The 24,957-nt window shown below is 43.6% G+C and overlaps 1 protein-coding gene across 2 annotated transcripts in view; it reads right to left on the bottom strand.

Annotated features, from left to right (window-relative positions):
• Nucleotides 1-21,479, bottom strand: part of ANKFY1 (ankyrin repeat and FYVE domain containing 1) — a 36,505-nt gene extending 15,026 nt beyond the window's left edge. For both annotated transcript variants that reach the window (XR_013923638.1, XM_080364753.1), the window contains exons 1-12: nt 21,287-21,479; nt 15,993-16,185; nt 14,324-14,442; nt 11,415-11,550; nt 8,294-8,417; nt 6,608-6,757; nt 5,506-5,671; nt 3,219-3,423; nt 2,394-2,462; nt 1,450-1,649; nt 932-1,029; nt 274-496 (exon numbers count right to left, since the gene is read on the bottom strand). Coding sequence is in view for 1 of the 2 variants with exons in the window: in XM_080364753.1 (XP_080220879.1) it covers nt 274-496; nt 932-1,029; nt 1,450-1,649; nt 2,394-2,462; nt 3,219-3,423; nt 5,506-5,671; nt 6,608-6,757; nt 8,294-8,417; nt 11,415-11,550; nt 14,324-14,442; nt 15,993-16,185; nt 21,287-21,296 (1,693 nt within the window). In the remaining variant the exon portion in view is untranslated. The remainder of the gene's footprint in view (nt 1-273; nt 497-931; nt 1,030-1,449; nt 1,650-2,393; nt 2,463-3,218; nt 3,424-5,505; nt 5,672-6,607; nt 6,758-8,293; nt 8,418-11,414; nt 11,551-14,323; nt 14,443-15,992; nt 16,186-21,286) is intronic.
• Between the last annotated feature and the right edge of the window lie 3,478 nt (nt 21,480-24,957).

Below are 24,957 nucleotides of genomic sequence, written 5' to 3'. Positions count from 1 at the left end.
GGGAGAGAAGAGGGATCTCAGCTGTACAGCCTGAGGCTAAGTGTTCAAGTCCATTATCTACTGTGGAGAATTTAGAAAGATTCATGGCCAAATAGTCTTAAAGAGCAGATTATTTAAGACTATGTTTAGCCAGTCTTATTAACTGCTCTACCTAAGCACCATTTACAGTAAGACACGCTTTATTAGTAGCTCATCAAAACACAGTTTAGATGCCATCTTGACGCACTGCTCTACTACACCATCAATACAGTCTGAACCAGAGAAAAAACCTACCTTTTTGTTCCAGGATGACTGATACCACATCTGGGTGATTGTAAGCAATTGCCATGTGAAGAGGCGTTTGCAAATAAACATTCTCTGCTGTTGGCGAAGATGCATCCTTCTGACCAAGCACTGCTTCTGCCGTCTGGATGTTCGGATTGGCTCCTTGTTGCAAGAGTTCTGCTGTCAGATTTGCTAGGCCATGCCTACAGGCTGTATGCAGTGGTGTTTCTCCCTTTAATTAACAGGGTACTAGGTTAACATGGAGAGAAGTAGCTTTTAAGCCACTATGCCCACAAGAATTGGTGCGAAGGCTTGAACACCCCTAGTACCTGAAGTTCCTTAGGACTTTCAAACTACATGAGTTAGCCTGTATTTATAATATTATATAAAATATATATTATAAATAATATTTATAATAAAGGACTTTATTACAACAGGCAGTAAGGGAACTGTTAAAAGCATGTTAACAACTGGTGATGCTGCAAGAACAGTGCCATGAAAATGCAACAGTTGTCTGATCACCAGTAAATCTCTGAAAACATGCAAAAGGCTCCACAGGTGTTCCAGCTTGCTCTAAGCTATGGTTAGCAGTGAGAGATCTCTGCTATCTTATTTCTGAAGAGAAGTAAGGAAACTTTCAGACTACAGTCTATACGTTTATTTTTACCCGTTTGTTTTGGTGGTTGACTTTTGCTCCATGAGTTGCTAGGAAGAGAGAAGCTGCCTCATTTCCTGCACCAGCTGCCCTCTGAAGCAAGCAGTTCCCTAAAGAAAAACCATAAACACTGTTAGAGTGCTATTCCAACCACACTGATACTAACAAGTATGCTAGCGCCTACCTTACAACATTAAAATTTGAAGCCAACAAGGGAAATCCTACCTACTAGTAGTCCCCTTGCAACACTGGACTATCATGTGCACTATCATTTAGTGATTATGCTTTTTGAAACTGTAAAGAGGATATTAAAACTTGGCAAGGAGTCCAGATTTTCTGTCACTTCCTGCAAGTCAGGCTCAGCTTGGGACTGTCAATGTTCCAGCTCTGGGTAAAACTACTACCACCTACCATTTTTAGTGCAGCAAATGCTGTTGAAACCTCTCATTCAGCCCCTCAGAGTGCAGTTCACATTAAGCAATTAACTTACAAGCCTTCCATCTACACAGAAATACAAACCTCTTTTTTACCTGTTACTGTGTCTGGAGCATCTGTATTGCTGCCTCGTTGGATCAACCTTGCTGCAAAACTGTTCTCATCAAATGAGGTTCCATTTACAACAGGAGCATCCTCAAAAGGGTTTACAGACTGATCAGACGATACAGTGATATACTGAACTGCAAGCCACAGAGCCGTGCTTCCTTCATGATCCTTCAGCTCCAAGTCTAGTCTAAAAATAAGAGTTAACATTCCCCAATGTATACCTTAAAAAGTGGTTCTCCAGCGCAGCTTAAGTTTCAAGTGTCTGAACAGCTGTACTAGCTTATCTACTACCTCACTGACAACTTTCGCTTGCCAAGAAGCCTACTGTAGCTCCAGATACTTCAGAGAATCCGTGAATACTCGAAACAAGCAGGACACCTTTTAGTCACTACTAGATTTAAGCTTATTGCTCCTAGGAGAAGCACAGCCCTGGTACATTTGGACTCCTACTAAGTCTAACAAAGAGGCAAATCCTCTTGTATTTGAGTAAACTGCGTACAAGAGCTGCAAATTCAACTACAAAGAAACTGAGTCAAATGAAGTATCCTGCTCCATCACCCTATGCAGTCACCTGTATTAGCTTTAAGCAGAAGCCAAGTTGAACTCAAGAATATGTTCAGACATTTAAGAGTCTTATTACTCCTTTTAGTTCCACTACAAATGAAGTTATTGCTACATTATTTCACCTAGTCCTCTTTGAAAAGTACAGAGATGCAGTTTGCTTCCTCTTTACAGTAGGGCAAAAGCTTACTTGCCTTCTGGCACTGTTCTAGCACCTCAAGTTACACAAAGCCTTTACACTTTTGCATTCCAAGCCTACTGCTAGCCTTATTATAAGGCAAAAAGGCATAGATGAGTTGTTAAACCAGTTTTTGTATCTTCATTGCACAATGAAACCTCAGCATAATTTTTACATTTCGGTGAGACTTACTGTTTGCACTGGAGCAGCTGATTGAACACAGATTCATTCCTAACCACAATTGACACATGTAATGGGGTCCTGTAATCAGAGCAAGATACAGTCATGTTAGTAATAAGCTTAAGATCTCGCCCCTGGCCGTCAACATAGCCCTACAGATTTAAAATGTTAACTTTTGTCTCTGCTTGCAGAAGGGTACAAGCACATCTTGAAATAAAGAGAAACCTATCCTTTTAGTGGACACGATTCCATTTAAGTTAGCAGTAAGCAACTCTTTACACTAATGTAAAACCTAGCCATCAAGGAAAAAGCATGAGAGCTTGACCTATCAGAATTGAGTAGCTTATGTACTCTTAAGTCTTCTACATCATTTGACATACTTGTTTGCCAGCTCAGCCTAACCTATTAAAGCAGCTCGCTTCAGATAAACACACTGCAGATACTGGCTCTTTTGAGATCATTTCAGTTTCACTGACAGTTTCAAAGAGAAGTATATTTCAGGAATACTAGTTGTCATCTTGGTTAGCTTGCTTTACTGTTCAGTAATTCAATAAAGGCAAACTGCGTGCCACATGTCCTAACACAATCAAGTCACACCAGCTTTCTATAGCTGGGCTATGTTTAATGGGTCATGACAGGGTACCATTCAGCCTGCACAGCTTTCTGCTTTAAGTGCTACCCATAGGTCTCAACCTGGATTAATGAATTCACCTTTCCTGCTTCCAGCATCACCTGTGCTTTGCTGACAGACCTGAGCAAGTTCTTAGCAGGCTACATCTAATTTATACAGTATTATCTGTTAAACCAGTAGTAGACTTGACTTTACCCAGTATTTACCTTCCTTTGTTGTCCTGCATATTTGGATTGGCTCCTGCCTGTAAGAGGGACTCTGCTATCTGTGCCATCTCTGTCATAACATCTGGCAAATGCTTCTTGGGGCTGTACGATGCCACAAGGTGCAGAGGAGTCTCCTGGTCTCCCAATGTAGCAGCATTCACACGGGCACCATTTTTAATGAGAAAGTTTGCAGCAAATTTATCTCCTTTTTTGAAACAAAACAAGGTTATTTATGGAAATATACTTCAGACAACTCCAGAAAATGGATACACACAATTTACCTCCATACCATACAATTACGCCAATACAAGTGTTGCTCTCAGAATGCCTTAGCAATAAGTAACTTCAACAACACTTCACTGCAAAGCCAGGACTAAAATATTTCCTAACAACCCCGTCGAAAAAGTTTTTTGCCCAGAGGTTACGTGTGACTCAATTTCACACGCTAGCTGACTTGTTATGGTGATGTGGAGTTTGCTAGTTCCTCTAGCAAGATAAATCCATTGCCATTTTAATGCACAACTGGACAAACTGTGACAAAACATACAAGTAGTTTTTGAACAAAAGGTACTATTTCAGGGCATCAGTCAAAAGTGTGTAGTTGAAGTCAGTCATCATCTGTTCAGTCTTGCTACAAAAACAAGCAATAACACAGCCTTTGCTCTTGAAAGTTTAGGCTCCATTATCAATAGGGTAAGAGCTTCAACAGTTAGGACCCACCACACATGGCATTCTTAAGAACTCCCTCCTGAGAAGTCAGGTCCACTTCAGTACATGAACCCTTGGACTTGAACCGCCAAAATGTAGAGAATGACTTCAGAATACTACTAATTCCCCTTACTCCAAAGACTACTTTGTACAGATACGTTCACAGGTTGCTTGTCCTGAATGCAAGACTGGAGAACAAAGAAGACTGTTCACCTGTTTAAGCAATACAGATTGCTCTATTATCTCTGCCAGCAAACCCCCAAATCTCATTTTCTGATTTCCATGTCTCATTCCCCCACTCTCCAGTGATCATTAGAAATAAGAATCATGTGAAAAGTTCAGACAATTTGCTTTAGCTCCATTTCCAGAACATGTGATTGTTAACAGTGATTAATTCACTGATGCTTTGGTTACTGAAAAGCAAGCATTCATTCTCAGAGCTCTAGCTTAGACTGAAAGCAGACATTAGAACTAAAGGACAAATGCTAGTATTAAGAGCAGCCTGCTGCAATCTTTGTAGTGCTTTACAGGGCTGCAGCCATCACAACACTGACCTATGCCTAGAAGGTCTCCTACTCCTCCTGCTGAAGTTTCAATCACAGGATCAGACACCAGCATTACCCTGTTTAGATATGTAGGAGATTAAAGGAAGAAGTAGGGAGCTGTATTTTGAACTCACAAAACTTAAGCTATTTCTAAGAGCCCAGGAGAGCTTGCTATTAAAAATAAACTTATGCTTTTAATTTGTGGCACTACAATACCCATTAGGTCCAGTCACAGTGTTAAGGTTCAGGTTGTGCTTGGCTTTCAGGAACAGAGCTGTCAAAGACATCAGTGCAGGCAACTAGTAGCACAAGGCATTTACTACAGGTTTTTACCAGACTTTGGCCATAGGCCAAGATGCTGCTGCTCCAAAGCCTTCAGAGTGCTGTGGCAAAGGCAGCCAGGTCCTACTGCACTCCAGTTCTCCTAAGATGCGTTTTCCACTCTAAGGTGGAGAACAGCTCAAGATAATCATGCAGTTGTACTCCGGCCCCACTCTGATAACTACGCTACCATTCACCAGAGCTTTGAAGATATTCAGACTGCATAGAAGCACCTCCACCTGCTCCTCATCTTCTTCCAGTCAGTTTTTTCTCCCCTGAAACTGCTGTCCAGTAGCAAGGAGGCTTGCTGTTAACAACAATCACAAAGCAGCATATACTGCATTCAACCCAGGTCCAGAAAAAAGCTTCATCTTTATTTGTGCCTACACTGTCATGACTGATTCAACTATTTGTCAGAAAGACATTGTATTGCCAAGTTCGAATATTTCCAGTATCTCCCTACATTTCTTTCTTTAGCAGGCAATACTCTATTAGATCGCTTCTGGATGTCACATAGTGTAGGTTTCGTTTACCAGCCAGCAGGCTAGCTTTCAGATCCCAAATAAGAGTGAGTTTGTTTTTACATTTCAAAAAAGAACTAGGACAAAGTTCATTTGTGACTGATTCTCTAGCTTAGCTAAAAGTGACACAGGAATGTGTATTCCACAATGGGAACAACTGAGTTAACAAGGCTTTGTATCTTATTTACTTACCTCTTTGGATGGCTTTATGTAATAGACTCCAGCCTCTCTTGTCTGCCCTATCTACGTCAGCCTTGTAGTTGACCAGTGTAGTTGCAATACTCTCCAATCTTTGGGAGAGGGCTAGATCCAAAGCAAGATCTCCATTGTGATCCAATTCATTGAGCTTCCCAGGAAGCTACAACACAAATTCAGTCAAGTGACATTAATTAGAGGCATGCTCACCAGACCAACAGAGTATTTTAACAGCCCATTCCAACTACCATAGTGTCAGATCTTCAGTTCTAACGCTAAAGGCTAGCGTTGCATATAAGGAAGAGCATCTTAGACAGGAGAACAACCAGAAGACTAGCATCACCACATAAAAGTCTGCCCTGAAGGCTGTTCAATGAGAAAACAGGAGTTTTGTTTGCAAGCCTCATTTAACTCACAGGAAGAAAGACTAGTACACTCTTAAAAGATGCTGCCTATATAGGTATATTCAACATCATACTAGGAAGAATTATTCAATTATTGCTTTAAGATACCGCAAATCCCAGCTGGATTAGCGCCTAAGGGTGCCAAGTACTGCTATAGTCCCAGCTTCCAATTAGCATCCAAGGTATCTTAAAGGACTAGTTGAACAATTCTTGATAATTAATACTTGAATAATTCCTGCTTCCTCCTTGTGCTACAGCTTATTTGCTAGTTGTGTAGTGTTCATCCAAACAGAATACCTGTTATTTCAAACATTCAGTAGAAAAGTGGGTTTTTTCCAAAGAAATTATGTTTAGTGAACTCCCATGAAGCAGCAAAGTTGACTAGTATACCATTCAGCTTTAAACGTGCATAGCAATATCAAGTATAGGATTTTATTAGATACGATCTGTTGTATGCAAGATGTTTTAAGTGTCATCAATCACTTCTGAATTATGTGTTTATGGAGCCTTTACACTAGACCTCCACTACATACACAGAGGTAACCATGGCAATGATAAACATGCAAATAAGAATTAGTTACAAAACAAACCAACTAAAAAAAAAAATATCAATAACAAGGCTCAGACTGGTAGCTACAAACTAGTTATTTGAAACACCAAACTCTGGAAGACAGATCAAGTCTGTCTCACTGTACCTGTGAATCCATTTCAATTAGATACAGAAAGACTACATCTTCTCTCTCAACTTTAATAGCCTTATGCAAGGGATATTCTGTCTTTGACTTGAACATTTTATACAGTAACTGAGCACTCATGCTACTGAAGTCTTCCTTACGCAAGTCATCCTAGAAGCAATAAAAAAAAAAAGGTAAGCAATATTCCCGTTCTATTTCTAAACAAGGCATCGTACAATATAATCATGAAGTTCAGAAAACAAGTTCAGTTAAAAGCTCCATTTTGATAATATCACAAGTAGGAACAACCCAAGACAGCCTATTAAGGCTAGAAAGAAACACTCAGGAAGCTTTACATCTTACATTTTAGTGTAAAGATCAGTTTTAGTGAAATTTTTCTCCCCTTTTGTCTACAGATATGGAAAACTAGCGCTTTACCAAGCATTACAGTAGATTAACATCTAGCCCCTAAACTAATTCTCTATCTGGACTTAAATCACAGATTCGTTTCCTGACAAAAATGCCTACATCTATTAAAGACTGACAACTGCAGAACTTTGTATGTTTAAGTTTGATTACTTTTATTCGGAGTTTTTCCAAAGACCTTAAGTTTGAGCTAGTGCTTGTCTGACTAAACAGAAACCACCTCATTCCAGGGAGAATACAGTGTCAGAAGTTCTGAGCCAAAAGCAGGAAAGAGTTAAAAATCACTAACCTGCAAGTTCAGATATAAGAATTTTTTTCATATATTTGTATCAAAGCACTCCCCTCTGGCATCAGCCAAACAAAGAAACATCCACATGTAGACGATGCATTCGAGATTTTGAATAACCTAAATCCTCACACGCTACTCTGCTGTTGACAAGTCTGAATTTAAAGGCTAATCCATTACTCAGTTAATCAAACCTTCCTCAAAATAACAGATCAGAGCTACTTCCAAGTCTGTTGCAAGACACCTTGGCACTTCATTACAGAATATAAACTCTTCCCTGGCTTCCAGGGATTATTTTTAGAAGTAAAAGCAGGCCTGGGATTTGGGATCTGTGTAGATTGAGACAAACTACGGATGAACTTCATCCGGAGTACAGATTTGATAAGAAACCCTCTTGCTTATTAGAACAGTCCCTTTGGTTTGGTTCATGTTTAAGGAAGTAAGACGCTTTTTACAGTGAAGTATTCCAGTGAACAAAACTACCCTTCAGGCTATAAGCTACTTCCCTGCAGTTGAGACATTCACACCGAGACAGACAACAGACAAAACCTCTAAAGACAACAACAGATCTTAGAGGAGGAATTCACTGTGCTTTCTTTCAAACATATATATTACAAATTAGTATTGTAGAGAATACCAAATAACACACAGCATCAAGAGCACATACTATAAGTATAACCGAGACAGATAGGAAGGGAAATCACTCCTGCCTCAGAAGCAGCCCCTTCACTCACACAAGGGGGCAGGACAGGCAGACTTGACAGCTTTTTATCAACACTTGCTCCTTGCAAACATACAAGCATCAGCATTAATAGGTCACCTTAGTCACTGAAAGTTATCAGGAATCCATGTAATCCCCATCCATCCCAACTGGAATGCTTGAATGCTAGCATATCAAGAGATACTCCTGAAGTTAGACAGTACAGTAAGTTAAGCAAAATTCTACTCATTAAGTTCCAGTATTCTGCAAATATTTTTCTTCTGACAGTACTTACCCAGTGACTAGCAATTATCTCAGCACAATAGTTCAGAAGAGTGCTAGCATTCAGCTCCTCAGCAGTCTGATAGAAACGAATGCAGTTCCTGACATTAACTAGTGACATAACACCTTTTTCACATCTGTCAAAATAGGAAAGCCAGTGTTCAGTAGCCAGGAAACAGCTTTACTGCAATCACCATCCCATGCTGCAAGAAGGTCCTATATACTCCTTTTCCCAGATGCCAGCAGAAAATGGCTTGGCCTTAATTTAAAGTATGTTTATAGTACTTAGCCTTACAGTAATCGGAAGCCCTGTAAAACAGTTTCCAGAAGAGCAGACCTATTAGAGTCCATCTAAGCTAAGGTCCCATGACAACACCACATACCACAGGAGCCTGCAAGTGGAGACAAGACATCTTGGATCTCCCAAGGGAACAAAGTGCAGTTCATTTACTGTTATAAAGTAAGGAAGAGGTCTAACTTTGCAAGTACTACAGTGATCCCAAGCAGCTTTTGTGCCAAAGCTAGAAAAAGGCACAGCATATACAGTTATTTAATACAGAGAAGGGATTAGCTTTAACAGCCGATCCACCTAATCTTTACAGGCGTGAAGCTACCAGTTTGAGTCTACAGGAAGAAAATTCAAATACCTGAAAGCAAATATGAAGTTAAATATATTCCTGTGATCTCCAAGCAGATATTAAGACCCCAAAAATGGATTGTCTCCAGATACAGATGAGACCCACGCAAAATACTGAGGGAGCTGGCAGAAGCCCTTACTGAGCCACTTACCAATTAGCAGTCCCAGCTAACAAGGGAGGTCCCAGTTGACTGGAAGTTAGCAAGTGTGACACCAATCTACAAGAAGGGCCAGAAGGAGGATCAGGGGAACCACAAGCCTGTCAGCCTGCCCCCAGTGCCAGGGAAGGTTATGGAGCAGATCACCTTGAGCACCATCATGCAGCATGTACAGGACAACCAGGTTACCGGGCCCAGTCAGCATGGGTTTATGAAAGGCAGGTCCTGTTTCACTGACCTGATCTCTTTTTATGACAAGGTGACCTGCTTAATTGATGAGGGAAAGCTTGTGGATGGTGTCTACCTGGACATTAGTAAAGCCTTTGACATCATTTCCCACAGCATCCTCCTGGGGAAACTGGCTGCTCATGGCCTGAACAGGTCTACTGTTCACTGGGAAAAAAACTGGCTGGCTGGCCAGGCCCAAAGAGCGGCAGGGAATGCAATTACACCCAGCTGGTGGCCACTCAAAAGCAGTGTTCTCCAGGGTTCAGTGCTGGGGACAGTCCTGTTGAACACCTTCATCAGTGAACCCAACAAGGGGATCGAGTGCACCCTCAGTAAGACTGCAAATGACACCAAGCTGGGGGGGAGTGTTAATCTGCTTGCAGGTAGGAAGGCTCTACAGAGGGATCTGGACAGGCTGGATCGATGGGCCAAGGCTCAGTGCAGGTCCTGCAGCTGGGTCACAACAACCCTACACAACACTACGGGCTTGGGGAAGAGTGGCTGGAAAGCCACCTGAGAAAAGGACCTGGGGGTGTTGCCTGACAGCCGGCTGGACATGAGCCAGCAGTGTGCCCAGCTGGCCAAGGAGGCCAGTAGCATCCTGGCTGGTACCTGAAATACTGCGGCCAGCAGGACCAGGGCAGCGATTGTCCCCCTGTACTTGGCACTGGTGAGGCCGCACCTCAAATACTGTGTCAGTTTTGGGTCCCTCACTCCAAGACAGACACTGAGGTGTTGCAGCGCATCCAGAGATGGGCAACGGAGCTGGGGAAGGGGCTGGAGCACAAGTCTGACCAGGAACAGCTGAGGGCACTGGGGGTGTTCAGCCTGGAGAAAAGGAGGCTCAGGGGGGACCTTCTCACTCTCTACAACTACCTGAAAGGAGGCTGTAGCAAGATGGGGGTCAGTCTCTCCTCCCAACTAAGGACTGATAGGATGAGGAAATAGCCTCAGCTCTCAAGTTGCACCAGAGGAGGTTTAGGTTGGGTATTAGGAAGAAATTTCTTCAGTGAAAGGACTGTCAAGCACTGGAACAGGCAGCCCAGGGAAGTGGGAAAGTCATTATCCCAGGAGGTGTTTAAAAGACATGTAGATGTGGCACTTGGGGACATGGTTTAGTGGTGGACTTGGCAGTGCTGGGTTAGTGGTTGGACTCAGCCTTGCAGGTCTTTTCCAACCTAAACAATTCTATACCTACCAAGATGTCTAATAATTACTAGCAGCATACTGTACAAGGACTTGCCACTAGACTACTATGACCAGACAACAGCTGGTTGTTGGAACACATAGGTAGCAAACATGAAGACAGTTTTAGGCTGGTACAAAGCTTGAAGGCAGTTTTAGCATTGACCTTACAACTCAACTCCTTTGGTCAAAAAAATTAACAGCAATTTAGTTTGCTTCATGTTGAGTCACTTAAGCCATAAATTATGAGCATCATGTGCTGCTGCAGCCCCCAACACCCCTTGGGCAAGAGATTATCAAAGGGTACTGTATCTTTGACCAAATTTAAGTCTTCAAAGTTGTACAAACTGAAATTTCTTTGTGTTTTGTACATTCAGGCTTCTCACTAACTCCATGTAGAGCACTCTACATTCAAGATAACAACCTAGCCCCTACTAGTGTGGTGTAATCAGTCTCCTCAAAATGGCAAAGCACTGTACTGTTACATTAACTTTCTTATGAAGTTGCCACCAAGATGCACAGAACAGCTCTTTAAGTTAAATATTTTTCACTTGTGGTATTTTAATACTGCAAGCTACTTGCTATTGATTCTTCCTAGCATCTTCTAACAGTTCCTTTCTTGCAACTCACCACAGCTTATTACTAATATACTGATCTCTACTTCCTCTTAATGCTTAATTAGGGTTATTAGTCTGACTGGGAGTGGAACTGGAAAGTAAACATAAAAGCTTTAAGAAAGACCGCTACAGTTTAACTGTAGTGCAGGGCTTCGTGTCCTGTGATAAACTGAACGTCATGCTGTATTATTAAAAACTGAAAGCTTTTAAAAAGCAAAATTTTATCCAATTGCCAGTAGCTATCATCTTTTTTCTATTCAAACAAGGTTGAAGAGTTCAAAAAGATTCACTGTATTTACCAAGACTCACCTTTCCCTAAGCAGCTGGAGCTGAAATCTATTAGCTAGTTTCATGAGCTCTGTCAAGAAGATATCATCTTCTCTTAGCTCAAGTTCATCTGTGTAGATCCACCGCAGCATTGCCATGGTTACCTCTGGGTCAGCATCTGGTACAGAGAGCAACAGGGATTAATAAAATACTCAAAGAACAATCACCTATTCAAGTAGCTGCTATTCCTCTGACTCTTAAAGTCACAGCTACCTTGGAGGAAAAAAAAAAACCAACCAAAAACAACCGACCACATTGAAACTGTACTGCTTTAGTTTAATCAAAATGTCAAAACAGAGGCAAAACTGGTCTGAATTTTAAGCTGGTAACCATGCTGGCACCAAGCAGGAAAACCTTTTTTTCCATTGGAACACTGTGCAGAATGCAGTGAGCCCTATAACATCTCCTACCTGCCACATAAATATTGCATATTTATGTGTTAGTGATGTCCATTTAAAGTCTTTGGTCTCTTACCTATGGCTAAATCCACGTCTACATGTGACAACCACAAAGATGGCCAGAGGGCTGGAGCACCCCTCCTATGGGGACAGGCTGAAAGAGCTGGAGTTGTTCAGCCTAGAGAAGAGAAGGCTCCAGGGACACCTCCTAGCAGCCTGCCAGTACCTAAGGAGGGCCTACAAAAAAGCTGGAGAGGGGCTTTTTACAAGGGCCTGTAGTGACAGGACAAGGGATAATGGTGTTAAACTGAAAGAGGGTAGATTTAGATTAGATATAAGGAAAAAATTCTGTACTGTGAGGGTGGCAAGGTGCTGGCCCAGGCTGCCCAGAGCAGCTGTGGGTGCCCCATCCGTGGCAGTGCCCAAGGCCAGGCTGGATGGGGCTGGGAGCAGCCTCGACTGGTGGAAGGCATCTCTGCCTGTGGCAGGAGGTTGGGCTAGATGACCTTGAAGGTCCCTTCCAACCCAAACCCTTCTGTGATTCCACGATTTAAGAATCCTCCCTCTTTTATATTATAGCCATATGTTATGAACTGTTGCATTCCAGCAAAGGTACTTACACCTTGGTAATGACTTCCAACTGCTAAAAACCATTTCTAGGAAAGGTGCAAAAGAGTCAGTTTAAGAAGCTGGTCAGATTTCAGTGTTTACAACACTGATCAGATGCCTGATGCTTTTACACAGCAAGAAAAATAGAAGCATACACCACAAGACTCACAAGCCCAATGGCCAGGGACCTTTGTCACCTAGTCAGAAGTATAGTGACAATTCTACTTACAAAGATGTAGATGAGAATTACTCCACAACATAAGATCAGTCCAATTACAAGAAAAAGTTAGAAAAATAATGTTCGTCCCTTAAGCTGTTTTGTTTTTAGAACAAAACCATACATTTTTAAGACACCAAGATACTCATCCAGAAACATCTCCTTTACACAAAGGTTGTCCCAGATTATTTTCACAGTACCAGGCAGTACTTGGCATAGAATAGACTGCCTCCTAAGAAAGAAAGGGGAGGTTTTAGTAAGGCACGTGTCTTTTCCAAATTTGAAGTAAATCAGAAAATCTACTGGAGTCAGCTCTGCCGTGGCAGAGCTAAGTGTTCATTTTCTCCCTCCCAACAGAAGAACTTGCATTTGTCTCTTTATACTCTTCTTAAAGACTAGAAAATTCTGCAGACTACATGACCTTTAAAAAACACTCAATTTTAAATGCTGCTTGTATTCTGAAAGTAGGATTCAGACAATCTCAGCTTGCGAGTTCTTAACAGAACCTGTTAAGAAAACCATGATAGATCTTAGGGAACAGCTTGTTGCTTGCCAGAACTATTTCATAACCTAATCCTTGTGCTATTTATAAAATTTTATAAAATATTCAATTTTACAGTAGGACACACATTTACTAACACTTCTTTTAAAATCATTCTATAATAGAAAGTGTTTGCATTGTTAAATATGCAAGACTAGTTACATTTGAGATTCTCAGACTACCTTAAACGTGGAGCTAGGAAGGCTATGGACTGCCACTTGCAACAAAACTACAATTAACAGAAGAGCTTTTTGTAATCTTCTATTAGTATAGCACTCAAACTCCTTGGCATCTGTTTTCCTGTGGCTGCAGAAAGATCAGTAAATCCTTTTGCAAAAAAGCTTATGCTATCTCATAAAAGTAGCTTGCTGTGACTTGCTTCTTTCCAGTTTGCCTGCACTTAGGTTTCATGATAAGATTAAGTGTGGAAAGCGAAGCCAATGCTCGAATATTCAACATGCCAGACAGCAAACCTGCTTAACTTCATGCCTGTTTTCACTGCTCACAAATTAATTGTTCAAGACTCTTCTATACTGTTAGGTACAGAAAAGCCTAAGAGGTTCAATCTGCAGAAACACTGTCCTGCGTTAAGTACATGTAGCAGCACAACAAAATACTGTCTTGCGGAAGACTCTTTAGAAAGCTTCTCTTTCCCCACTATTTCACCAAGGTACCAAACTGCCAAAGCAAATAACCTTTTAAGTATTTGTATTCATTTCCCACACACACTATGTTAACAACAAGTAAAGTATTTCCATGACATGTTTCAAAGAAATTATGCACTCTACCTCTAGAAGCCCTATCCTTAGAAAAAAAGAAGTCAAGCTCCTCCATACAGATTTGTTTTTCATTATGCCTAGTTGACTCTAGAAGAGAAACAGGCCACCATTCTCAACCCCTGTTCATTAAAGAGAAAGAAGGTAGGTTATTGATTTAACTAGCACTAGCACCAAGGTCACAAGTGTACTACCATGTTTCAGAGACAGAGCTCTGTAATTAATGGATTAAGCACCAGTTTGTGAACAGTAGTAGTCGGAAAGGTATAGAAGTAACCTTTTCTCCAACAGGCCTTTCATCAGTCATCCTAAAGACAATCAAAGCATCTTATTACTAAGCAATGACTGACCTGACAGATCCAGCTCCTCTGTTGAGGCAAGGTTGGCAAGGCTCCAAGTATCACTGCGTGCTGCCAAGACAAATTTGTGAGCACTGATGCGCTTGTCCCCAACCTTTATCTTCAGATCACTGATAAGAGGAAAAAAAACCATATTCATGTATAATGCAGACTTCCCCTGTTCTTAGGTATGTACAGATTTAGCATCTCCATAGTATCTATGTCCTGGTATCCACATTTAGGTTTGAGTTACTTGAAACATCAAAAACACGTTTAATCATTTAAGTAGAACATGTTGTCAAATGACAATTCTTATTTCTCTAAGAAGAAATGCAACGAGTCATTATTTAAAGTGTTTGCGTGGGTTTTTTGTTTTGGGGTTTTTTTCCAACCATTTCTGAATAAATTGCCAGGGAATTACTGTACAAGATAGGAAAATCCAACAATCTTGAGGTTAAATATTTATGTCACAGTGTCCATACTAATACAGTCAGCTAAGCACCAATGGTTTCAGGCAAGACCAGCAAGAGAACAATGTTTCACACTAGTCTGAATACAAGGCAGACTCCAGAAACGCCAGTTCCCAAGAGACTGGCTGTCAAGAACACCGATTTCATCCTGACCCCTTTAACACCAAGTTATCCTTTGCAGTTAGGGAGGACCTGCCCTGTTTACTTCAAAGTCCAATAGCTTGCAACGTTCTGACTGCGTAGGTGTACTTTCTAAACCATTTTCTGTATCAAAGCAATGCTATAAACTACAGTACAACAATACAGAGATGTTACTTAACAAAACTTGCGCTGGGACTTGCTACCTTTCTCATTCCATGACTTGTAGGCCCTTTTAGACCACTTTTCCAAGACTTTAAACTCAAAAAGCTGAACAAAAATAAAGCAATCCAATTCTTCTGGCATATACTACCTAATAAATCTTTCACCCAGCATCCTACAGTAAGTTCTTGCCAGGCAAAGAGCCTTTTCTCAGGGAAGCCCTTGAGGAGATGTTAGGGGAAGGAAACCTTTATCAAAACTATGGATTTTCTCATTACATTAGCGAAATCCCTTATTATATTGGCATTGCTTCCAGTAATAGCAAAGAAATTGGTAAGTGTCATTGTAGTCTCAGAACTAAATCAGTTAAGGGATCTAGAGTATTGAAGGTGATGGAAAAGAAACCATTAAACCTAATTCTGTATTTTTGAATCTCAACACAGTATCATTTATACCACTAAGACCTGTTATACCATACAACCAGACAAGCCAAGTTAATAAGGCTTCTTCACACACTACAGGAATACAGAACTGGTTTCAAGGACACATCCTTTCAAGAAAGGAAGGCTTCCCAGCTGATAGATTAATTGATGTATCCTCTACCAGCTAGGTATACATCAGTTTGAAATTACTTCTGTTCAAATGGAGTTTTGCTGTTGACAGTAAAGATGGTCAGTTCTCTTCAAACTTCTCTTAAGAGTCAGTCTCAGAGGTAAGCACCTACTTAGAGCTCTTTATTCAAGAACTGGATTTAGGATTCTACCTGATCTTCGCATGCTCTTCCAACTGCAATAAGGATTCCATTCGCACCAGGCAGTAAAGAGTTTTCCTTATCCAAGCCTAGTACCTACTGCAGTCAATAAAGTCAAAGGTTCCTGTAATGCCCCCTTTCCCAAAGGGGGATTTCTTACCTGTACTGCTCCTGCTGATAGAGTTCAGCTACAATGGCAAGAAGTCGACTGATAAAGGTGTCACTGGCATTGTCTTGGTTAGCCTCGGCAGCCAGAAGATTGCATCTCCTTTCTGTATCAACTAGTTTCTTCTGCAGCTTTACATACTCCTGGCGGAGAAGCATCAGATGCTTTTCCAGCTTGGCCACCTCCTCTGCAGAGGCACACAGTGTTACTACAAGACTGAAACATGCACACCTTTGTTTTGCATCTGAGCATAACTTCATCCTACAAGCACATTACACATCTAGTTTAATCACAGAACGCTCCAGTAAGAGTCTCTCCTCTTCCACAGTACTTCAGCATCTCCCCCAACATTAAACCTTTTATTTTATGTCACTGCTAGCCATAAACACATCGAAAAATCATCAGAACACAGTGATAGAAGCCACTTACAAAGCAAGTTCCCAAATCCTGTCCAGTCAGGAATGCCATAAGCTTTCTAAAACCATGGTAGTCAATGATGGTGGAAATTACGGTGGGATAGGGGTCTAACTGTAATTCTTACCCATTTTTTCAGTGTAGTTAAGGTACCGTTTGACTTTACAGCTAAGGTATCAACCACAAGTGAGGATTAGAACAGTTGCTGGTGTACCTTACCTACCTCAGAGTACTTAACTGACCTGTTTAGAACTCCTCACAGTGTCAGCTAAGAAACTGCTTAAGGAAATGGCCAGAGTGGAAAACAGATTCTCCCCAGAATCTGTGTTTTAAAGACTAGCCAAAGATCTATAGAACTGTACTTACTACTAACACACACACATTCCTCCACCGGAGGCACTGCTAACAGGGGCAGGTCCACGGTGGCTATTTCAATTCAGGAGCAGCACAGCAACAGCACCTGGGAGTCTGACCCCTGATCAAGTATTTCCATCCCATTGCAGCACCCACTTTTCCACCACACGTAAATGGTCACTCCACAACATGTTGTGGTAAGTTAGTTTGCTGAACTCAACCCAGGTTACCTGTATGAAAAACCTCCATTTCACTGCTGCAAGGAAATACCTGCACAGGTGTTTAAGAGCAGCCCAACTTATGAATACTTATTTATGGATTAGTTGCAGAAATGTGGTGCTCTATCATTGTGCTTAATTGATTATCACACCCCCCCCCCCAATCATTAAGTTAATGTTCCAAATAAGGTACAAATCCAAAACCAGTCCTAAACTGAAAGGGGCCAGTGAGGAGAAATTATGAAGCTAAGCAAACAATTTCAGTGGCAAAGTTCCTACAAGGTTACTCCCTACCAGCCAGGAATTCGTTGTTCAACAATTTTTCTCAAATATTTACTAAATGTCACTACTACAAACAATGAGAAACTGAGCTCTTTAGACCAGTGTTTTCTTCTTGCTTCTGCAGAGAAGTTCAACAGCATAGCTGACCTTGGCCTTGCTCCAGCACAGGTCCCCAGAGCAGAGCATCCCATCCATCTCTAGCTCAGCTGCAGACACAATGTCTCATTTTGTCTTTCCTCTACAGACTACTGCAGCGAATGCTCTGTCATAAGTCTTTTAACTTCACAACTACTGTAATGGATAAACAGAGAGTAATTTACTCTATTTTACTCTTCAGTTAATAGTACTTAAGCAGGCTTGGCAGTGTACCTCCTTCAACAGTCTTTTATTTAGCTTTACCCTTTAAAAGTTAATAGATATCATCTCCTTTGGGATATTTTCCTTATTCTATTGAAATACACTGCTTCAGAACTGTGCTATCAACACCACACCAGCCCTCAGAGGGTTTGAAATTCTGCTCTGGTCTTACTATCTAAAGATAAATGCAGTTTTGGCGTTCCCAGAACTAGAAGGACATGTTTCTGGAGCAACAGCTCCTTCCTGACAGATTCATGTGTTGAGGGTGGCACAAAGCAAGCCCCACTGTTACAGCTGGGAGAGCAAAAATCTGACAGCAGCTAGGAGTTATCACTGAAAGACAATGAAACCCACATCAGAATTTCATGTGTGAACACCACCACTGTTTATATAGCAAGATTTTTAGGTGCCATACAAATTCAAACGCTAGGAATAACAAGGTGCCTGCTGAACCTCATAGTATATATCATCTTAAAGAAATACTGCATCTTCCAGTCAAACAATGAGACCGTGAAGGTGGGAATAAAGAAGCAGTACCAGGAAGTAACATCTCAAATCCTGTCATTTTGCCAAAGCCAGCTCATTCTCTCTGAATTACTCTGCAGTCAAGAGGACACAATGTAGAACTACCTTAAACTCTCAAACAGCAGTAGCTTAAGCTTTATGCTTAACCGACAATAAAGCTTGTTACTGCTGCTTCCAGGGCAATCCAAGACAATCACTACCTGCAGCGGAAGTAATTCAAGAACTGAAGCTTTGAGAAATCTGTTTCAGATTGACAGCATGCACTTCCTGCAACCTCAGTGAGAGGGACTGACAGGTAATTCCTACAGTAAGCAAATACAAGACTTGTAAAATCAGAGCTTCTCTTATTCTACACAAGAACATGCACACCAGTTGCACAGTAGCTACTACTGCACACCTGCAGACAGCATCTGATCTTACAGCACATTTCAAGTGCACATTCAAGATAGTCTTTGAGGTGCAGTTAATCAACATTCACCACAAAGAGCAAAGCCTCAAGTTTTCCCTGTACACTGTTCACTTAAAGAGTAAGAGAGCTGCTTAAAATAAGAATTGCTTCAAAAAGAGCGGCCTGCTCCATTTCAGTTAGAAGCACAATCTCTATGCAAACAAGTAGCATCACAACTCCAGATTTACTATAGTCCTCAGTTTTGGAAGGGGGGAGGAGGGTCATAACTTAAAAAAAAAAAATCAATCTAAAGTGACCATTTATCTTCAAGCTGGCAATCATTTTGACATAATGCCTACTATTGCCAGTCCACATTATGTATAACCATTCAGCTGACTCTCTCCCAAGTATAATGTACATCCACTGCACACATAGACAAATCTAATGAAGATCTTTGCATCAAGACACTGAAAGGATAGCCTCACTGGAAGGTACCAGCAAGTCTCTGGCTGAACATCAATCCACATGCATGAGTGAAGACAAAGTCTGGGTTCAGCAAAGGCATACACAAAGTGCCTCCTTTTCTGAGCCCACAGTTCAGGTATAGAGTTAACAGATGGCAAGAAAAGAAAACCAGTGTTTAACAACTTTCTGGCAGCTAGACTGGCATCTCATGGACTGGCAGAAGTTTACACTCCACATCAAAGATTCTAAAGAGGACTTCAGAAGAGGCTTCTTACAGGAGAAGGCATAACAGTACAGCAACTGTACAGCTGAATCCAAAGAGATAAGTAGGGAGGCAACAGGCAATGGGGTGACAGATAGCATGTACCAAAAACTAGAGGGAGGGTCTAGCAGAACCCATCACACCCATCAAACGCAGTCACAGAACCAATATGGATAAACTTTTGTTTACTTATGAAGTGGACACAAGAGAAATGTTTCAGGAAAATATGTTATTTCCTTACCCCTCAAGCCAGGTCCTTCATCAACTGCTCCATACCCCAAGCCCCACCTCCCCAAGGCTGTACAAGTTACTGCTTTCTTGTTCCTCCTCATTTTTGCACACTTAATGATCTTTACCCCGACAACCACCCCAAAAGTACCACAACATACTTCCTGCTGCTTTAGACTCAGGCATTAATTCAACAATTTTTACCCATGGCTGCATGTAACTTCATATTCTGTGGTATTGGTGGTACAGGACTTACAGCAATTACAATGGAAGCTCGGCTCTCGTCTTTAGAAACTGTTCAATGAACTTTTAACTAGTAATTGCAATAAATCTAATTCAGGGCTTCTATACACAGAGGCAAGGCTTCCATAAGAAAAAGCACTCAGCTTCTGAGTAGACAGCCAGTATGACAAGCTCCCTTAATAAACCTTCACTTTCCAGCTGACTCTCTAATACCATCAGTTCTTAACTAGAAAGTGTTGCTGCAAATAAGTACTTTGTTTCAAAGGACAAAATGAGTCCCTCTGCACAGATACCATAAGGAATTCAGTGGGCAGAGCTACAACTGCAGCTTATTACTCCTGTTCATGCAGGATCACTCACTGGTCATATACTTTCTTTAGGCAAAAGATCAGAAAGTTACATGAACTAGAGAAGAATCTTTTGAGAAGCACAGATGCCTGAAAGCGGACCTGCATTAACTGCAGGTTCATTCTGCAGAGCAGGACTCTGAACTAGAGCCTCATATCTCAGTGGGGAATGTGTCCCCACCTGAAGACAACTTTGACATCGAATGCCCGTTAGAACTGGATCACCAAGGCTTAAAAGCCAGCCTAAAAGGCTGGTCAGCTAAGACTGGAACCGTGGTATTTCAGCACACAAGAAGTCAGGAGCTACCCGAAGGATTTATTAAACCAGCTATACTGCAGCATCCCCTCAGCTGATGCATGCCAGTTTATTGGCATCTGCTACATTGTAGTTAATCTTCCACAAGTGCTTTTAAAATTCTACCACTGCCTGAGAGTTGCTCTCCCAGAGTTGAAGGCTGTGCTTTTCAGACTAGAAGTCAGAGCCTTCATTTCCTCTGAAACTTGGGACATTTTAGCTCAGTTCATCGACTTTGTTTCCTCTAAGGAAGAAAAGAGGAAGCTTCTGTCTTGCAGGAAGAAGTAGGACTGTAAAAAACGAAGCGTTTTTTCAAATCCCATTACCGCAGTTAAATTAATTTTGAAACGGTGTAATTGATAGCCTCCAAGCAAAAGCAGAGCAGTCTAGGAGTCCTTAGGAGTCCTGCAGATTTCATCGGAGGCCGAATGTGACAAAAGGGGCGGCAGCAGCAGGTGCCCGAGAGGCCACAGCACTTCCCAACGCCTCCACGGCTCCAAGAGCAGCCGGTGGGGGGTCCCGCGGCCCCACAGCCCCGGGCAGGCGGCAGCGTCCGCCCAGCCGGCCCCGGGCGGGGAAGGGGGCTGCGGGCCGTCCCGGCGGGCTCCCCACCACCCACAACTACTCCGAACCCCCTCCTCCTAAGGGGCAAAGGGGGCCAGACCCGCCCCGCGGCCCCCAAGCAGGGCTGAGCCCCTCCCCCACCATTTCCCGTTCACCTCGGGGGCGGCCTGTCCCACCCGCCGCGGGCGGGGCCGAGCCAGCGGCACACGGGGGAGCGGCGTGAGCCCCACACGGGGGCAGCTGCCGCTCCCCTAGCGAACGGAGAAACCAGCCCGGCCGGCGGCGCTCCCCATACACCCGGCGGCCGCGGCCCCGCCCGGCGCCTCGCCCGGGCTCCCCCCCTTACCTTCCGCCATGTTGGGTCCGGGGCCGCAACTCTCGCGAGAGCCACCGCCCGCCCCGCCGCCTGAGCCCGGCGCTCTCGCGAGACCAGCGCGGCAACCGCTCCGCTCCGGCGGCCGCCTGCCCTCAGCGGGAGGCCCGTGCACGTCAGGCCGGAGGGCGCGCCGCACCGCTTTATCCCGGCGGCTCCTCCCCGCCTCAGCCAGGGAGAGGCCCCGGGAACCCGCCCGCCCCGGCCCCGGCCCCGCCCCGCCCCGCCGGCCCCGCCCCGCCCCACCCTCTCGGCCCCTCAGGAGGCGGAGGCGCTCTCCGGCCCGCGGCTCTCCGGTCCCGCCCGCAGCGGCCGCGGGCTTTCGCCGCCTCTGGCGTTTCTCTCTCCGGCTCAGATCAGGCGCCCTGCCCGGGTTGTCTCTGCGGTGCCTCCCGGCGGCGGTAGGACAGCACCATGGTCGCCTCTGCGGCACAGCGCCGGCAGCCGGAGCTGGGGAGAGACGCCCAGCCCCGGGGACGGGACGGGGCCGCCGCCGGCCGACCGGCTGTGAAGGCCCGGCCGGGCAGTGGCCTCGGGCAGCCCAGGGCTGACGCGTGCCTGCCCCCGCTCGCCCGGCTGCGGGACCCCCGGCTGCGGCCCGGCTGAGGGGCCCCTGGTTGCGGGACCCCCGGTTGTGACCTGGCTGCGGGACCCCCAGCTGCAGCCCAGCTGAGGGGCCTCCAGCTGCAGGACCCCCAGCTGCAGCCTGGCTGAGGAACCCCTGGCTGTGGGACCCCCGATTGTGGCCCAGCTGCCACCTAGCTGCAGGACCCCCAGCTGCAGCCCGGCTGAGGGGCCCCCGGCTGCAGGAACCCTGGCTGTGGGATCCCCAGCTGTGGGGCCCCGCAGCACCCAGGGCTCAGGGGATCGCTGTACTTTCGGCTCCTGCACCTAGTGCTGCTGTTTCAGGCAAGGTGCCCGGCAGCTGGAGCTGTGTCCGGTGGGTTAAGAGCGTGGTTCAGAGGCGAGGCAGTGGCCAGACCATTTTGTCATGCCCTGTGTACAGCAAAGCCGACCCTCGGGGGCTTCATAGCTCCTGGTCTTCCCTGCCTAGGTGCAACAGCAGTACCAAAATACACTGATCCAGCGGCAACATTCTTGTTTCAAGAGCAGATTTCAAAGAAGTGTTTGAACACATTACACACAGTATTGTATTACAGACATAATTGTCTCCTTTCTTCCCATCAGATGATCTTGAAAAAGTCACTCTGCCTCATACCTGAAGTTTTCTGTGCCTGTGGGATAGAACAGCAAAACCAGAGTGCTAGGGCCAAGCTTCGAGAGCCAGCAACTGCAGTTTCCAGACAGCATCAAACACGACTCGTTTCATTTTTCACAGCTCGGTGACAAATGTGCACGGTGCTGCTACCTAGCTAACTTACACCACTGCTTCCCAGCTGCTACTGATCATCCCCAGTAACTGTGAGGAAACAGTTATTACTGCCTGATCAGATTTAGCCTCAGTTGAATATGTGAGTAACAACAGAGATTGGATTGCAAACTGCGACCATATTCTGCATCTGGGGAATCTGCAACCTCATCTTCTGCCGAGGATTTGCCTGGGCAGGAAGCTGTCTTTTTACAGCCTCTCTTTTAAAACCCAAGCACTTCCTGATCTGGCTTGAAATCGCTCGTACATGCTTCTGAAAATACGAAGAAATTGTAAGACTTGTGGTACTCCGCTGTTTGCACTGCGATGGCACTGTACTGCACCAGATGGTACAGATGCAATAAAAAGTCCACACCCATCGACCTACCAAAGAAATTAAATACACTTATGGTCACTTCAGAATTAATGTTCTCTGTTTATTGATCATCTAGTTTCAATAAGCATTTTCTAGGCATCACAGCAGGAAAGAATTTTAGCATGACAGCTGAACAGCCCTTCTTTTTACAAAGATCTCTGACGCGTAAGTGGCAGCATGGAGAAATAGAAAAAAAAGGAATCAGGATAGCCATACTACTTCAATATTTATTTTAATTCCATGCTTTGCTTTTCCTTGACCCCCAGTGATGGAGTGTTACCTGGAAAAGCCACCATGTGCTGGGGGCTAAAAACAGCACAAGAACTCAGCCATGGTTACAAGCCTCCAGAACACAGAAAAAGTGTAATTGATCATCCAGTACACTGCCGGCCTACATAAACCAAACCAGATACAAGATGAAACGGAGTAAGAATGCTGGTTTACTCCATTGTTCACTACTTGTACGTACTGCACCTCTTCAATGCTATTCCTATCTTGAGGCTAAGCAGAGATTTCTGGTTGTATCAGTTACCGTCATAGCCAGATTCCTTTCACGTGTGGGGCAAGAATAAATAAAAAGCCCACTGTGATCAGAGAAAAGTTAAAATAGGCCATCTCCATGCCCGTCAGAGGCTTTTTACAGCCTGGACATTTGGCACCAGACACTTAGCTGCCTCTCACTAGGTCACTGGGCATTAGCCATACCTGCGGCTCGTAAATCTCAACAGCATCCCGCAGGAACGCTCCTTCCTTTGGAATATCTGGGTCATGTGGAATTGCAAACCATCTGGGTAAGCCAAACAGAACTGGGTTTATATTTGAAAATTTACAAAGAGGGGAAACCAACACTGCTGTGGAACAAACAGTTCTTCCAATACCACTGATGCAAGATTAATGTTTCCAGGCCTACCCCTTAAAGAACAAACAAGCAGCTCTTCTGGAGAACAAATTAGAAAAATAAAGCTTTAAACTATTTTGTGAAGTTTACAGATAAGTCAGTTGTGAACTGCATGTGTTGCTTAAGAAGACAAAACAGAGAACATTGTTGAACTTGCTGAAAGCAGCAAGTACCAATTATCTTGAATTGCTGCCAGCTCTTTAGACACACTGTGGAAAGGGAAAAGGGCGGGCAGCCCATGGAGGGAAGTCCACTGCTAGGTTTAGGAAGAGTAGCTTCTTCCCAATGTTTTGTTTATAGAAAGAATGGTACTGTGCCACTCATGTTCCACACAGGCCCAACATATATATAAGTGAAAAAGTGTAACCAGCTGGTGGGAAAGAAACCTCAAGCAATTTTAGACAAGTACACAAACAGGAACTAAGATCAACTGTTATATCTGGGCACCAGTAACTCTGAAGTACTGCCTGCCTACATGAGCAGGCTATCCAATTAAAAGCAAATTTAATGATTTCTCAAGATAATTATTTACCAAATATGTAAATGTGGACATTAAACACATCTGTATCTAAACCAACTGTAGGAAAAAGTAGTATCTTTACATTTAAGTCATCTTCTACTTACTAAATGGCTTTTTTGTCCTGTATGGCTGTCTTGCCACTAATAATTGTCATCTCCTTCCATGCCACCCCACCCTCAAGAAACCTGTAATATATGCATGTTGCACAGCAACCTGAAATGAAGTCCAGCCAATTAACAAATTAGTACTGAAGCCTTCTTCCAAGATGACTCTCTAACACTGGAACTCTTCATTTATTAGTGGGTTACTCTGTGCTGTTAGAAGCTGTGGTAAACCTGTGACAGAGCAGATAACAGTTAAGTAGTTGCAAGTTCCTCTTTCTTTGGTAGAAAGGTATTTCAGCTAGGCTTGGAAAACTCTTGTTACCAGATGCTCCAATATTACTATTTGCTCACTGGAGGGCCAAAAATGGTTACAATAG

The sequence above is a fragment of the Falco punctatus genome (genome assembly GCF_963210335.1).
Source record: "Falco punctatus genome assembly, chromosome: 1".
Lineage (NCBI taxonomy): Eukaryota > Metazoa > Chordata > Aves > Falconiformes > Falconidae > Falco > Falco punctatus.
The sequence above is the reverse complement of the archived record's forward strand: the minus strand, read 5'-3'. Positions and strand labels throughout refer to the sequence as shown.